Source organism: Lissotriton vulgaris, chromosome 4_1, assembly GCF_964263255.1.
Source record: "Lissotriton vulgaris chromosome 4_1, aLisVul1.2, whole genome shotgun sequence".
NCBI classification, from domain to species: Eukaryota; Metazoa; Chordata; class Amphibia; order Caudata; family Salamandridae; genus Lissotriton; species Lissotriton vulgaris.
In genome coordinates this window covers 573,927,176-573,940,828 of record NC_141691.1, presented here as the reverse complement: position 1 = coordinate 573,940,828, position 13,653 = coordinate 573,927,176, and the positions used below count along the sequence as shown (strand labels likewise).

At 48.8% G+C, this 13,653-nt stretch overlaps 1 protein-coding gene across 1 annotated transcript; it reads left to right on the top strand.

The window, feature by feature from the left end:
* Positions 1-8,593: 8,593 nt before the first annotated feature.
* NEUROD6 (neuronal differentiation 6) lies at positions 8,594-13,447 on the top strand. Its single transcript, XM_086964778.1, has 2 exons — positions 8,594-8,812; positions 11,268-13,447. Exon 2 carries the CDS (start codon positions 11,289-11,291, stop codon positions 12,300-12,302), a length of 1,014 nt encoding a protein of 337 aa, XP_086820904.1. The 5' UTR covers positions 8,594-8,812; positions 11,268-11,288; the 3' UTR covers positions 12,303-13,447.
* Positions 13,448-13,653: the final 206 nt, after the last annotated feature.

Sequence of the window (13,653 nt, the reverse complement as noted above, 5' to 3'; positions counted from 1 at the left end):
ATGTTCCTCTTGAGTCCAGAAGTGATCTAAATATCTGGGGGTTAATGTCTACTACTTATACCCAATTTTGTCTTTGTTCGCTTTGTGCAAGGGTCTCTGAGCCCAGTCCAACCCCGTTCTTTCCTCACTGGTGCAGTATGACCACAGGGGGTGGAGTCAGCATTGTGCAAGGGTGACAGGCCCTATTAAAGTGCAAGGAAAACTGTGCCCACTACTCTAAATGCAGCCATGCCCCATTCAGCTCAGCTCTGATTCACACTGGAAGGGCCTGGCACACCTCACCCCCCCCCCCCCCAGTGGCTGTCTACAGTGAATGCACATCCCCAGCCCCTGGCACTACAAAACCAGACAGTCAATCCACAAACAGGCAGGGGCACAAAGAATGGTTAAACATGAAAATGCCTACTTTCTTGAACTGGCACTTTCAAACACACAATTTAAAAACCATCTTTACTAAAAGATGTGCTATTAAATTCTGAGCCTAAACTTTATTTCTCTATCTTTTCCCAGTAGGAAGTTACACTTTTAAGATGTTACAAAGTATCTCACATTCTATCCTATGGGGCAGCTAGCCTTTCAATAGGAAAAAAACTAAATTGGCAGTATTTTACTATCAGGACATGTCACACATCCCAGTACATGTCCTACCTTTCACATACACAGCACCCTGCCCATGGGGGTACTTTGGGCCTACCATAGAGGTGCTTTAGTGGATGAAAAGGGAAGTTTAGGGCCTGGCAAGTGGGCACGGTCGCCAGGTCGACATGGCAGTTTAAAACTGTGCACAGACACTGCAGTGGCAGGTCTGAGATACCTTTTCAGGGCTACTCATGTGGCTGGCACAATCAGTTCTGCTGGCACACTAGTGGCATTTGATTTACAGGCTCCGGCACACTCAGTGCACTTTACTTGGGACTTACCTGTAAATTAAATATGACAATCGGGGAGAAACAAATTGTATCCCCCTTACCCTGACTAGAAGCAAGGGTCCCTATTTAGACACAGGTACTAACCTCTGCCAACTAGATACCCCCATTTCTAACACTGCAACCATGTTTGCTGTTGAAAAGCATGGAATTGTTACTGCCTTCTGATTGCAAACTGCAAAATGATAGTCTGCCTACTTGTGCAGTGGTAGGAGCATGAAGGTGCAGACAGTCGTCCCTGCACTGCTGTTTGCCCTGTGTTACAATACAAATGTGTCTATTCAGGGTCAGCTCTAGGGTGGTGCCACCGGTGCCACCAGGCGCTGAGCTCGGGAGGCGCCTTGTTTTTAAGTACAAAATGATTTTAAAACCCAATCAATCAATCAAAGCATTTATATAGCGCACTACTCACCCAGAAGGTCTCAAGGCGCTAGGGGAGGGGGGTCCGCTACTGCTCGAACAGCCAGGTCTTGAGTTGCTTCCTGAAGGCGAGGTGGTCCTGGGTCAGGCGGAGGTGGGTCGGGAGGGAGTTCCATGTCTTGGCGGTGAGGTAGGAGAAGGACCGTCCCCACGTGGTGGCTCTTCGGATGCGGGGGACGGCGGCGAGGGCGTGGCCGGTCGATCGAAGCTGGCGCTGGGAGCGTAGAAGTTGAGGCGGCTGTTGAGGTATCCTGGGCCTTGGTTGTGTAGGGCTTTGTGTGCGTAGGTGAGGAGTCGGAAGGTGATTCTCTTGTTGACCGGGAGCCAGTGCAAGTCTCTCAGGTTTCCGGAGATGTGGCAGCGACGGGGGATGTCCAGGATAAGTCGTGCTGAGGCGTTCTGGATCCGCTGGAGTCTCTTCTGGAGTTTGGCGGTGGTTCCGGCGTAGAGGGAGTTGCCGTAGTCCAGACGGCTGGTGACGAGGGCCTGGGTGACCGTCTTCCTGGTCTCGGTGGGGATCCACCGGAAGATCTTACGTAGCATGCGCAGGATGTTGAAGCACGACGAGGAGACGGCGTTGACTTGTCTGGTCATGGAGAGGGAGGAGTCCAGGATGAAGCCCAGGTTGCGCGCGTGGTCTGTTGGTTTGGGTGCGCTGCCTAGGGCGGGGGGCCACCAGGAGTCATTACAGGCTGAGGGTGAGGATCCCAGGATGAGGGCTTCCGTCTTGTCCAAGTTCAGTTTCAGGCGGCTGTTCTTCATCCATTCGGCTACCTCTTTCATCCCTTCGTGAAGGTTGGCTCTGGCGGTGGCGGGGTCGTTGGTGAGGGAGAGAATCAGCTGGGTGTCGTCGGCGTAGGAGATGATGTTGAGGTTGTGCTGGCGTGCGATGTCTGCGAGGGGGCTCATGTAGACGTTGAAGAGGGTTGGACTGAGCGAGGAAAGAACAAAGGACGTACCCCGCCAATTGATGTGGTGGTCCCGAAGCTGGGATCCCAATATATGTGGGGTGATACCCCTAGGAGTTGGCACTGCACGTTACAAAATTAACTCAATTCAAAATATTTGCAAGAGAAGGTTTTTAGCAAATATATAGGTATTTTTATTTTGGTGTAGAAAACATTTATATACATAAATAACACATGATTATCTTAAGAATATTGCACAACATACATAGTAAATAGAGAAAAAATAAAAGTGACAAAGATGCATTCTTCTTTGGAGCCTACCCAGTAACACTACACACTTCAATCATACTTTCATTCTTTCAGCTTGGACTGAGCGAGGAGCCTTGAGGAACGCCGCAGATGACTTCGTGGCTTCAGATCTGAACGGGGGGAGGCGGACTCTCTGTGTCTTTCTGGCGAGGAAGGAGATGATCCACTCCAGTGCCTTCTCCTGGATTCCGACGTTGCTGAGTCGCTGCACTAGTGTACGGTGGCAGACAGTGTCGAAGGCCGCGGAGAGTTCTAGGAGGATGAGGGCTGCTGTTTCTCCGTTGTCAAGCAGTGCTCGGATGCCATCGGTGGCTGCGATCAGGGCGGTCTCGGTGCTGTGGTTGGCCCGGAAGCCAGACTGCGAGAGGTCGAGGGATCCGTTTGTCTCGAGGAAGGCGGCCAGCTGCTTGTTGACGGTCTTCTCAATGACTTTTGCAGGAAACGGGAGCAGCGAGATGGGGCGGTAGTTCTTGAGGTCGGTGGGGTCGGCCGATGGCTTCTTTAGTAGAGCGCTGAGTTCGGCGTGCTTCCAGCTCTCTGGGAAGGTAGCGGTGTCGAAGGAGGTGTTGATGATGTCCCGCAGGTGGGGTGCGATGACAGCGTCGGCTTTGTTGAAGATGTGGTAAGGGCAGGGGTCGGTAGGAGATCCGGAGTGGATGGAGTTCATTGTGCAGATGGTGTCTTCGGTGCTGATCGGGGTCCAGGCGCGGAGGGTGGTGGTGGGGGGCGGTGGTTCGGTCGTGGCGTGCGTCGGTTCAGTGCTGAAGCTGTTGTGTATGTCCGCGATCTTGTTGTGGAAGTAGGAGGCGAGGGAGTTGCAGAGGTCTTGCGAAGGGGTGATGTCGTTGTTTCGGCGTTGGGGTTGGAGAGCTCTTTAACGATGTTGAAGAGTTCCTTGCTGTTGTGTGCGTTGTTGTCCAGTCATTCCTTGAATGCGGTTTTCTTGGTGGCGTGGATGAGTTGGTGGTGTTTTCGGGTGGCGAGCTTGAGGGCAGTCATGTTGTCCGGTGTTGGGTCTCTGCGCCAGGTTCTCTCGAGGGCTCGGCAGTTCTTCTTGGAGCTCTTGAGTTCGTCGGTGAACCATGGGGCTTTCTTGCTACCGGGTCTGCTAGGCGGGGTCTTCAGAGGGGCGAGGTCATCTGCGCAGTTGCTGATCCACTTCGCGAGGTTGGTGGCCGCCTGGCTTGGGTTTGTTGCGCTGGTGGGAGAGTTCATGCTCAGGGAGGTCGCGAGCTGGTCGGCTGTGATCTTGTTCCAGCTTCTGCGTGCAACCTTTTGCTGGTGGTGGTGGATCGTGGTCCTTCTGAAGCTGAAGTGGACGCAGCTGTGGTCCGTCCAGTGGAGTCCGGTGGCGTGGCTGAAGGCGATGTCCTTGCTGGATGAGAAGACGGGGTCGAGTGTGTGTCCAGCGTAGTGGGTGGGGGTGGTGACCAGCTGCTTGAGTCCCAGGTTTGCGAGGTTGTCCAGCAGGGTGGTGGTGTTGCGGTCGTTGTTGTTCTCCAGGTGGAAGTTGAGGTCCCCGAGAAGGATGTAGTCAGCGGAGAGGAGGGCGTGCGGGCTGATGAAGTCGGCGAAGTCTTCGCTGAATTGTGTGCGTGGTCCCGGGTGTCTGTAGATGAGGGTGCCTCTGAGGGTGGTCTTGGGGTTGATGTGGACCTGGAAGTGCAGGTGCTCGGCGGGTGCGAGGGTGTCGTCGGTGTTGGTCGTGATGCGGATGGTGTTCCTGTGGATGATGGCGGTGCCTCCTCCGGTCTGGTTGATGCGGTCCCTTCGGATGATCTTGTAGCCGTCTGGGATGGTGATGGCGATGTCGGGCGCTGAAGAGGCGTTCATCCAGGTTTCCGTGAGGAAGGCGACGTCTGGTGAAGTAGTGTCGAGCAGGTTCCAGAGCTCGACGGCGTGTCTGTGGACGGAGCGGATGTTGAGCAGGATGCATCTCAGGTGGCTGCTGCTGTTGCTCATCTTGGTCTTGGTTGGTGCTGGAGTAGTGCAGGTCCGGATGCAGGTGAGCTTGCAGGAGTTGCAGCAGAAGGGTCCGTGGGTGCGTCTCGGGGTGACTCGGTGGCATCCTGGGATTCGGCCGGCGTTGAGTGCGATGAGGGTGGCGGCGTCGTACGTCCGGCGGGTGGGCTGGGGTCTGAGGGGGCCAGGGGTCCTGGCGCTGGGCGCGGTCCAGGCGCGGACAGGCGCAGACGGGCTTACCTTCGGCGCTCAATCGGTGCTCCCACTGCGCGCGTCCGCTGCGCGGTCGCTCTGGGGGCGTCATAAGAAAGGAGCCGGGAGGGTGGGTCAGCAGGGTGGCGGGAGCGGGGCGGCCAATGGGCCGGAGGGGGGCGGGGTCGACGGAGGACTGTGGCGGGAAGGGGGCCTGGGGCAGCTCGGCGGCAGGGAGCGGCACCCGAGGAAGGGGGAGGGGAGCAGAAGGGGGGAGCAGGGGGCAGAGATGGCAAGGCTAAGCAGAAGGCAGGGCTACACACAGGGAAAGGCAGCACAGGGGGCAGAGGCTAAATAACAATACAGAGGCTAACACGGGGAAATCCACAGAAGGCAAACACGGGGAAACACAGAGGCGGCACAGGGGGCAAAGGCTAAATACCAACACAGAGGCTAACACGGGGAAATACACAGAAGGCAATCACGGGGAAACACAGAGGCGGCACTGGAGCAAGCCACGAGGCAGCAGGGGGGGTCAGTACAAAGAGGCGGCAGCAGAGCAGCGGGCAGGAGCAGCGGAGTGGGGGTGACCTCGCCTGGAACAGGCTCAGCGGTCACTCCCTGTCCCTGCGCTAGGACCCCTTAAGAAGGAGCCGGGAGGGCGGGTCAGCTGGGTGGCGGGAGCGGGGCGGCCAATGGGCCGGAGGGGGGCAGGGTCGATGAAGGACTGTGGCGGGAAGGGGGCCTGGGGCGGCTCGGCGGCAGGGAGCGGCACCCGAGGAAGGGGGAGGGGAGCAGAAGGGGGGAGCAGGGGGCAGAGGTGGCAAGGCTAAGAAGAAGGCAGGGCTACACACAGGGAAAGGCAGCACAGGGGGCAAAGGATAAATAACAATACAGAGGCTAACACAGGGAAATCCACAGAAGGCAAACACGGGGAAACACAGAGGCGGCACAGGGGGCAAAGGCTAAATACCAATACAGAGGCTAACACGGGGAAATACACAGAAGGCAATCACGGGGAAACACAGAGGCGGCACTGGAGCCAGCCACGAGGCAGCAAGGGAGGTCAGTACCAGGAGGCGGCAGCAGAGCAGCGGGCAGGAGCAGCGGGCAGGAGCAGCGGTGTGGGGGTGACCTCGCCTGGAACAGGCTCAGCGGTCACTCCCTGTCCCTGCGCTCGGACCCCTTAAGAAGGAGCCGGGAGGGCGTGGTCGACGGAGGACTGTGGCGGGAAGGGGGCCTGGGGCGGCTCGGCGGCAGGGAGCGGCACCCGAGGAAGGGGGAGGGGAGCAGAAGGGGGGAGCAGGGGGCAGAGGTGGCAAGACTAAGCAGAAGGCAGGGCTACACACAGGGAAAGGCAGCACAGGGGGCAAAGGCTAAATAACAATACAGAGGCTAACACGGGGAAATCCACAGAAGGCAAACACGGGGAAACATAGAGGCGGCACAGGCGGCACCCCCTTCTGTTTTGTTCCTGCCTGCAACAATTTTCAGGCAGCAATAAAAACGCCAGGACAACTCTGGTGATTAATGGGCCTGCTGGAGAGAGATCTTGTCTAGTGATAGTTTTGACTTAGCTAAAGTAGGTCAGGTAGGGTTAATATGACTGCTGCAAAGTGCATGTACCATGCAGATCAAAAAGTGCATATAATATACCAAGTTCAGTTGGTTACTGCTTTTGTCAGAGAGATCATTTTGTAACCTGCAGCTTAGGTTAAAATCCTGATATACATTGTAACTGTCATCAAAGAGCTACAACCACTGTGTTATGTTTTAAATTCGAAGTTTATGCTTCTTCAGATGAAGCACTCTTAAACTATACTGTCTACCAGTATGGATGACGGGACTCCTACACCTTCTTGTCCTCTCTCTCATGTAACATTTCCAATAGGTTGATGTACACACATATGAATCATTGTCTCCGTATAATGTGTTTGTGATGTAAAGTGCTCTGACACCCTAAACTGGTATGAGTGGTGCTGTAAAACAAAAGAAATGCATGTGAGAGAGAATGGTTATGGAGACTTAAGGGGCACTGTTAAAGAGTGGTGGTGAGGGAATCCCCGGAGGAGGTCATTGGGGGCGCCAACAAACATTGTGGCAGGGGCGCCACCAGCACTAAAACCGGCCCTGGGTCTGTTTTAATGGCACGGAGCATATTGCAGGCACATTTCTAATTCAAAGGCTAGGGTGTAGCTCTGCTGCCCCATGCAGACCTGCATCCAGTTTTCGGCTAGCATTTCCGGCAGTCTGGCGGCTCGCACTACCAGATGGGCCAGCTTAACAGCACAGGGGTGTTGGCTGTGTTTTTTTGGCCCATTATGGCCCACGGGACCAAAAAAACACAACACAAAAACAATCCATCCCAGCATTTTCTGATCTTCCCAAGAAATTGCCATTCAATTCCTGTCTCATTCAGGTTTTTGGGGGGACGGAGGTGGGTTTTAACTTTTTTCTGAAAATACCCTTAGCAGTGCTAGGGCTTAGAGCATATTGGAAAGCACAGGGAGGGGCAATTCGAAGCAGAATGCAAAAATTGTGCTGCGAACAGTGTATGAGGACAATATTAACTGATAAAATATATAGGAATTTGCAGTTAATTGGAGAATGTATTGAAACGCAATGTAAACTATAGTGAAAATACGCAAGAAACAGTTAAATGCTGTGGGAGCCAGCACAATTTCACTGGCAATACCAATGATATGGGCTTTTCAAAGATGGTACTCGGTACCTTTCGCTGGACTACTAGGGCCCCGTATACATTGCGATGCCGTTTCATCTTTAGTTAACACTTCCCTGTGGGATGTGAATGGGTTGACAATAAAGAAAATGATGAAATTAAAAGAGGGTGGTGGATTATACAGTCAAGACAAGGAGGAAAAACAAAAGGCAATGACAAAATACAAAGCATAGGGGAGCAGATGGAAGCATAAAAAACAGGCTGAAGAGGGCACATGCCATGGGATGCGCTGAAGGCAAATGACTCGGGAAAGGAGGGGGGAAGAGGAGGAGAGTGAGAGAGAGCGAGAGAGAGCGTGATAGAGCGAGAGGTGAGACAGACAGACAAAAACCTGAGAAGGAAATGTTCCCAGAGCTCTGTATGGAATGCAATGAAAAAGCAGCCCCTACTGGAAGCTGTTAAACCAATTTAAAAATAACATCCTCAGAAAATGTGTTACTTTTTATGCGAATAATTGCAGAATTAATCAGGGTGTGCGCGTCTATACGTAGGTATATATTTTAATGAAATAATTAAATAGGCATATATTAATACTAATGTTAATATTTTTCAGACTTACATTTAGAATCGCTCACCTCTAACTTCAAGCTTTCCTGCTGGGAACCCTTGTAATTCTTTGAGAATATTGATCAAATATGTACCTAAAGTGTTTTACAAAAAGGTTACGAATAATCTGGAAAGACACGGTATTGTACCAAGTGCTCTTAAACATTGCCTTCCGTGAAATACATGAAAACGAATGCTTAACGGGAACGATCTCAAAATTCATACAAAAAAATAAAAAATAGAAATGTGACATTTTTTATATTATTTTAATATAACCTCAGCTTTTTCCTAGCAAACACTGTCATGGGTTTAACTTTTCCCTACAAATGTATGTATTTCCTTGTTTTAATTTTTGCTGGGCGCACTGGTGCTTGTAGGCATGCTTTCCCTGTGCAGAGGCATCCTTTTCTGCTTCCCTGCCCCCTTGGAGCGCCTATTTCGCAGTTAAGACGCAGCCCCGCTACGTGAATTCTCGGTGCGGGTTGCTTTTTTTTCCTTCTATCAGTCTAACCTTCTGTGTTGATACATTAATGCTGGTACCCACTTACAAGGATGCCAGATGATCAGTGCAGAACGAGGGTCCCAGGAGAGAGAAGCACGTGACGCTCTCTGCCCTGCAACGTCACTGGCAGATGGCATGGGTACCAGCTCTGGCAGTTGGCATCAATGTCACTTTTTGGAGATCAATGCGATAGTGCAGCTACGCGCAGATCTAGACTCCAGGAGACGACGCGACACTCCGAGACGCAGACTGGGAAAGGGACGGAAAAAAATGGAAACTGATTTTTGAAAGAAATTAAAACCTAAAGGTAAATATGTAAAAGTTTGTTTATAAGTGGGAGCCGAGTGATTCTGTATTTGCATGTGAATATTTCTGTGTATCCTTGCTTTTGTAGAGAGTGAGGGCGGGCGGGCATGCATGCTTGAACTGTGGACGTGTGACTTCACATAACTTTGCCCAACGCTTCCTTCCCTTGATGTGATGGCAGGCTCTCGTTGGCATTGTGCAACGCGGCGAGTGAATGGACATGGCTCAGGGACAGCATTGAGACCGATTTTTTTTTGTCACCGAAGATGTACAATGGGTTCTGTTCTACTGCCTATTATTTAGGGTCGGGTGTATATCACATGGAGGCTCTTTCGCCGTCACGCAGGAAGAGCAAGAGGAAGGGTGAAGCTGGGGCCGGCGAAGGGAAGAAAGAAAGAAAGGAAGAAAAATAAATAAAAATAGAAAGAAAGGAAGAGAAATAGAAATAAAGTAGATGAATATTTCCCAATTGCATTTTTAAAATGAAAGTGATATCTTACTGCCAAGTTTTTAGCTAGAGGGAAAGCGGCGTTGCTTCCTGTCAAAATGCTGAAATAAATATGACTTCAGCTGCTCATATGTAGCAAAACGAAGGAGCTTTTTCTCTCTTGTTTCATTTGGGAAATCTCCTTTATGCTGTAGAAAAGGAGACCCTTCTACGCTTTTCGAACGTATGCCATGCCAGCCACTGCCGCTCTCTGTGCAGAACTTGAACATGCACTACATGGGCATGACATAGTTACACTGTACAGCCAACGGACTTGACATTTCAGGTTGCCCTTTTTTTTACCTGTTTCACGCTTCTACACCAGTGACTACAAGGGCTCGCGCACCTCGCTGGAAGGGCACGCGGCCCTTCTCCGGAAGGAGCCCACCTGCTAGTCTGTCACATTGTGGGAATCTGTGGGAGTACCGCTCCCTCTCGTCCCCGCGCTCTTCCCGCCAGCCCCAATGGAATTAGACAAATTAAATTCTGCATTCGTTAAACCCCGAGCCACGCGCTGGCGTTGCGCTGCCTTGGCTGGTGATCAGCGCGCGCTCGCTGCCTCCCGGCATCCACCCTGGCCGCGTCTTGGGCTTGGCTTCTCGCGTGAAGCCTTCGACTTCCTTTTGCAGTTAAATTAACGAACATTATTAAACGACGGACCATAAGCATGTATGCTCAGTCATTTGGTTTAAATTGTTAATTCGATTGCGGCATTTGTTCAAAATTAGAAGTGTAAATATATTTAGGTGACTACATGCATGTAAAGAAATGCATATGTAGAAAAATAATTGTGTGCGCGTGAACGTCAGTATATTTACAGGTGAGTATGTGTGTGTAGGTATTTAGTCTCTTCTATGGGGACGATTTGATGAAGTATTTTTGAGTGAGGGAAGTAATATTGCTGTAGTACTCGTTCACGCATTCTTACGTATCTTTGTGAATGGGCCCAGGATGTCGAACTCGGTATCCTTAAAAGTCTGAAGGATGCACAGTCCTTGGTGTTTGTATTAATTGATTACACTACTGAATAGCGACCCCCAGAATGTTCTGTTACAACAGCATCCAAGACAGAGTATAGAGGGGCAAATATCAAAAGGTAAGTGGACATAGGGAAGTATAGATTTAATACTCTAACTCCACATCTGCATAACTTGAAGATATATGTACTGCATAGGTACAAATATGTAGAGTTAGCTATAGAAAACCTAGACTTACTTACCTGTCAATATTTTTTCCCAATATTTTCTGCTTGATACTGTGTTTCCTATCGATATTCTGGGGTTGATATTCATGGTGAGCACGGTATTAATTGTATATGCATTTTCTCAGAATACTCCCACCTTATATAGGTTTGTGGTAATTCACAAAGGCCTTTGCAAGTACATAAAAGAGTAGTACAGGAGTACTACTTTACGTACTCTAAGATGACTTTGTGAATATGCCCTATAGTGTGCTATAAGGTAGTATAACACATGCTCTACAGCAGTGAGTTCAGTGGCATGGTAAGACCGGAAGACCTGCCTACCCATGTTGAAAACATTGCCCACCCAAGAAAATAGATATTGTAATACCACATGTGGTAAGGCATCACTTCACTGTTTATGTACCCAAAATATGTAAATATGCTATGTTTTCACACGTCTAAATGGTTTATTTGGCACATAGGTAATTATCACATCTATTAGTGTGTATACACATGAACTTATAGCTCAAAGGATGTATGGATTAATAATTTGCTTGATAAGTGAATGACTAGATAGATAGATATAGATGCTTTGATGATAGCTTGGCAGATCAGTGGATGAGTGGGTAGGCTGGTTGTCTAATGGATAGATAGACGGTTGGATAGACAGGGCGACTGTTTAAGGAGTATTATTTAAATCATAATTTGCTTATTGGATATTTGTATTTGCTCTAAACATGCTGCTGATATAAACCTTTTCGAACATTGTCTTGGCCCTTCTTTCAGGTAATTTCAGCTTAAGCAGCCATGTTGACTCTTCCGTTCGATGAGTCTGTCGTTCTGCCTGAATCCCAGATCTGCCGAAAGTTTCCCCGTGAAAGCGAGGAGCAGAAGCAAGTGAAGAAACCTGAAAGCTGCAACAAGCAGATGGTTGTACGAGGGAAAAACATCAGGCGGTCTCCGGAAGAAGAAAGTGAGCAAGAAGACGAGGAAGAAGACAAGGAGGAGGAAGATGAGAATGGTTTGCCCAGGAGGAGGGGGCCCAGGAAAAAGAAGATGACCAAGATAAGAGTGGAGAGGATTAAAATGAGGAGACATGAAGCCAATGCCAGAGAAAGGGGTAGAATGCATGGCCTGAATGATGCCTTGGACAATTTAAGGAAGGTGGTACCATGTTACTCCAAAACTCAAAAACTTTCCAAAATAGAGACTTTGAGGCTAGCCAAAAACTATATTTGGGCTCTTTCTGAAATCCTGAGGATTGGCAAGAGACCTGATCTGCTCACCTTTGTCCAAAACCTTTGCAAAGGTCTCTCCCAGCCAACTACAAACTTGGTGGCAGGTTGCCTACAGCTGAATGCCCGGAGTTTCCTGATGGGCCAGGGTGGAGACACGGGCCATCATACGAGGTCTCCCTACTCCACCATATACCCTCCCTACCACAGCCCTGACCTCAGCACCCCCCCAGGGCATGGAACACTTGACAACTCCAAGTCCATGAAACCCTACAATTACTGCAGCGCCTATGAGTCTTTCTACGAGAGCACTTCCCCAGAATGCTCCAGCCCACAGTTCGAAAGCCCCCTGAGCCCCCCTTCAATGAACTATAATGGCATATTTTCCCTGAAGCAAGAAGAGGCCATGGACTACGGCAAAAATTACAATTATGGCATGCATTACTGTGCAATGCCTGCCAGGGGTCCCCTCGGACAGGGCCCCATGTTCCGGTTGCCTACAGACAGCCACTTTCCTTATGACTTCCATCTGCGTGGCCAGCCTCTCTCCATGCAAGACGATTTAAATGCAGTTTTTCATAATTAATGAGGAAAATGAAAATAAACAGTGGTCAATTGCCTCTGTGTCTAATTAAGATAAAGCAGATGCGATTTGGCGGAGTAATTGGCACGGCTCAATTTGAGGTGCTTGTGTTTTCCGCGGTCTCTGACGTGTATTTCAGCTCTTGTAGTATAGTTCCCTCCCTGCTGTAATGCAAGGAAACCTCTCACGAGTAATTCGCCATCCTCCCCATATTGTCCGTAAACACCGTGGGTCTGTTGGTACAATGAAGGCCTCTTTTGTTCGCGTTTGATTTGCCGAATAGTCTTGGCCTACACAATGTGGCGGGATAAGGAGGCGCGCGCAGTACCGAGTCAATGTCTTTTTTTGATTGTGCAATGATTAGGCGACAGTGCATGCGTGCGACCTGTCTAGAATTATGTATTTTGACAACAGCGAGAGTTTCATTAAGTATACACAAATAAATTAAATTAAAATCGATCCCCTTTCAGCTGTGCCATGAATTTAATGTTGTGGCATCTGCTTCACAATATCTTGCATAGGGGGAGTTTTAGAATACGCATTACCCAGAATGCAGCAATATACATATAAATATATATATAAATATAAATATATTTAAAATACTATGCAATTTTTTAAATGTGAAATGATTGATCACTGATGGCCTAACAGTTGCTATTAATGTTCTGAACATTTGATCGAGGGTAGTAGTATTTTACTAAATTATGTCACTTAACTGGGTTGAGACCCTAATCCTAAAAGACTATTTTGTGATTGAATTTTTGTATCATTCTATACTTTCGTGTACAGGTTTGTTAGGGAAATGTTCACTCGTGTTTTACACTCTATATTTTTTAAGCAATGAAATGTACATGCCCCCACGTATGAAGCATATCTGTTTCGCAGTGATATTTTTCATTTCCTGGTACGTGTTGTGTTTTTATTTTTGCTTTGGTTGTATTTTCATTTTCCGCTTGAGGAGTAGGCCACACTAGGAAGCCGCTTTACTTCAGATGTGGAAAACAGTTCAGAACACTATTTACCGCACACAAGCTGTGCCAAATGAACAGAAGTATATATGTAATGTATATGTGTACTATATATTGTAAACACAAGTCGTTTTTCAATATTTATTAAATGCAGGAGAAAAAAGATAAGATGAAAAATAAAAAAAAGTCTTTGCTGTCTTTTCTGTGTATTGGAAATTTGTTGTGTGATAAAATCATTCAGGGAATATTGCATTTTTCTAAAGTCATTGTGTAATTCATGTATGCAACTTCATAAACAGACTGAGCTTGATATATAGACAATTAGAGACTATACAGTTATTAAATATCAAAGGCAAGAATAACTTTCATGAAGTAATATTTCACTG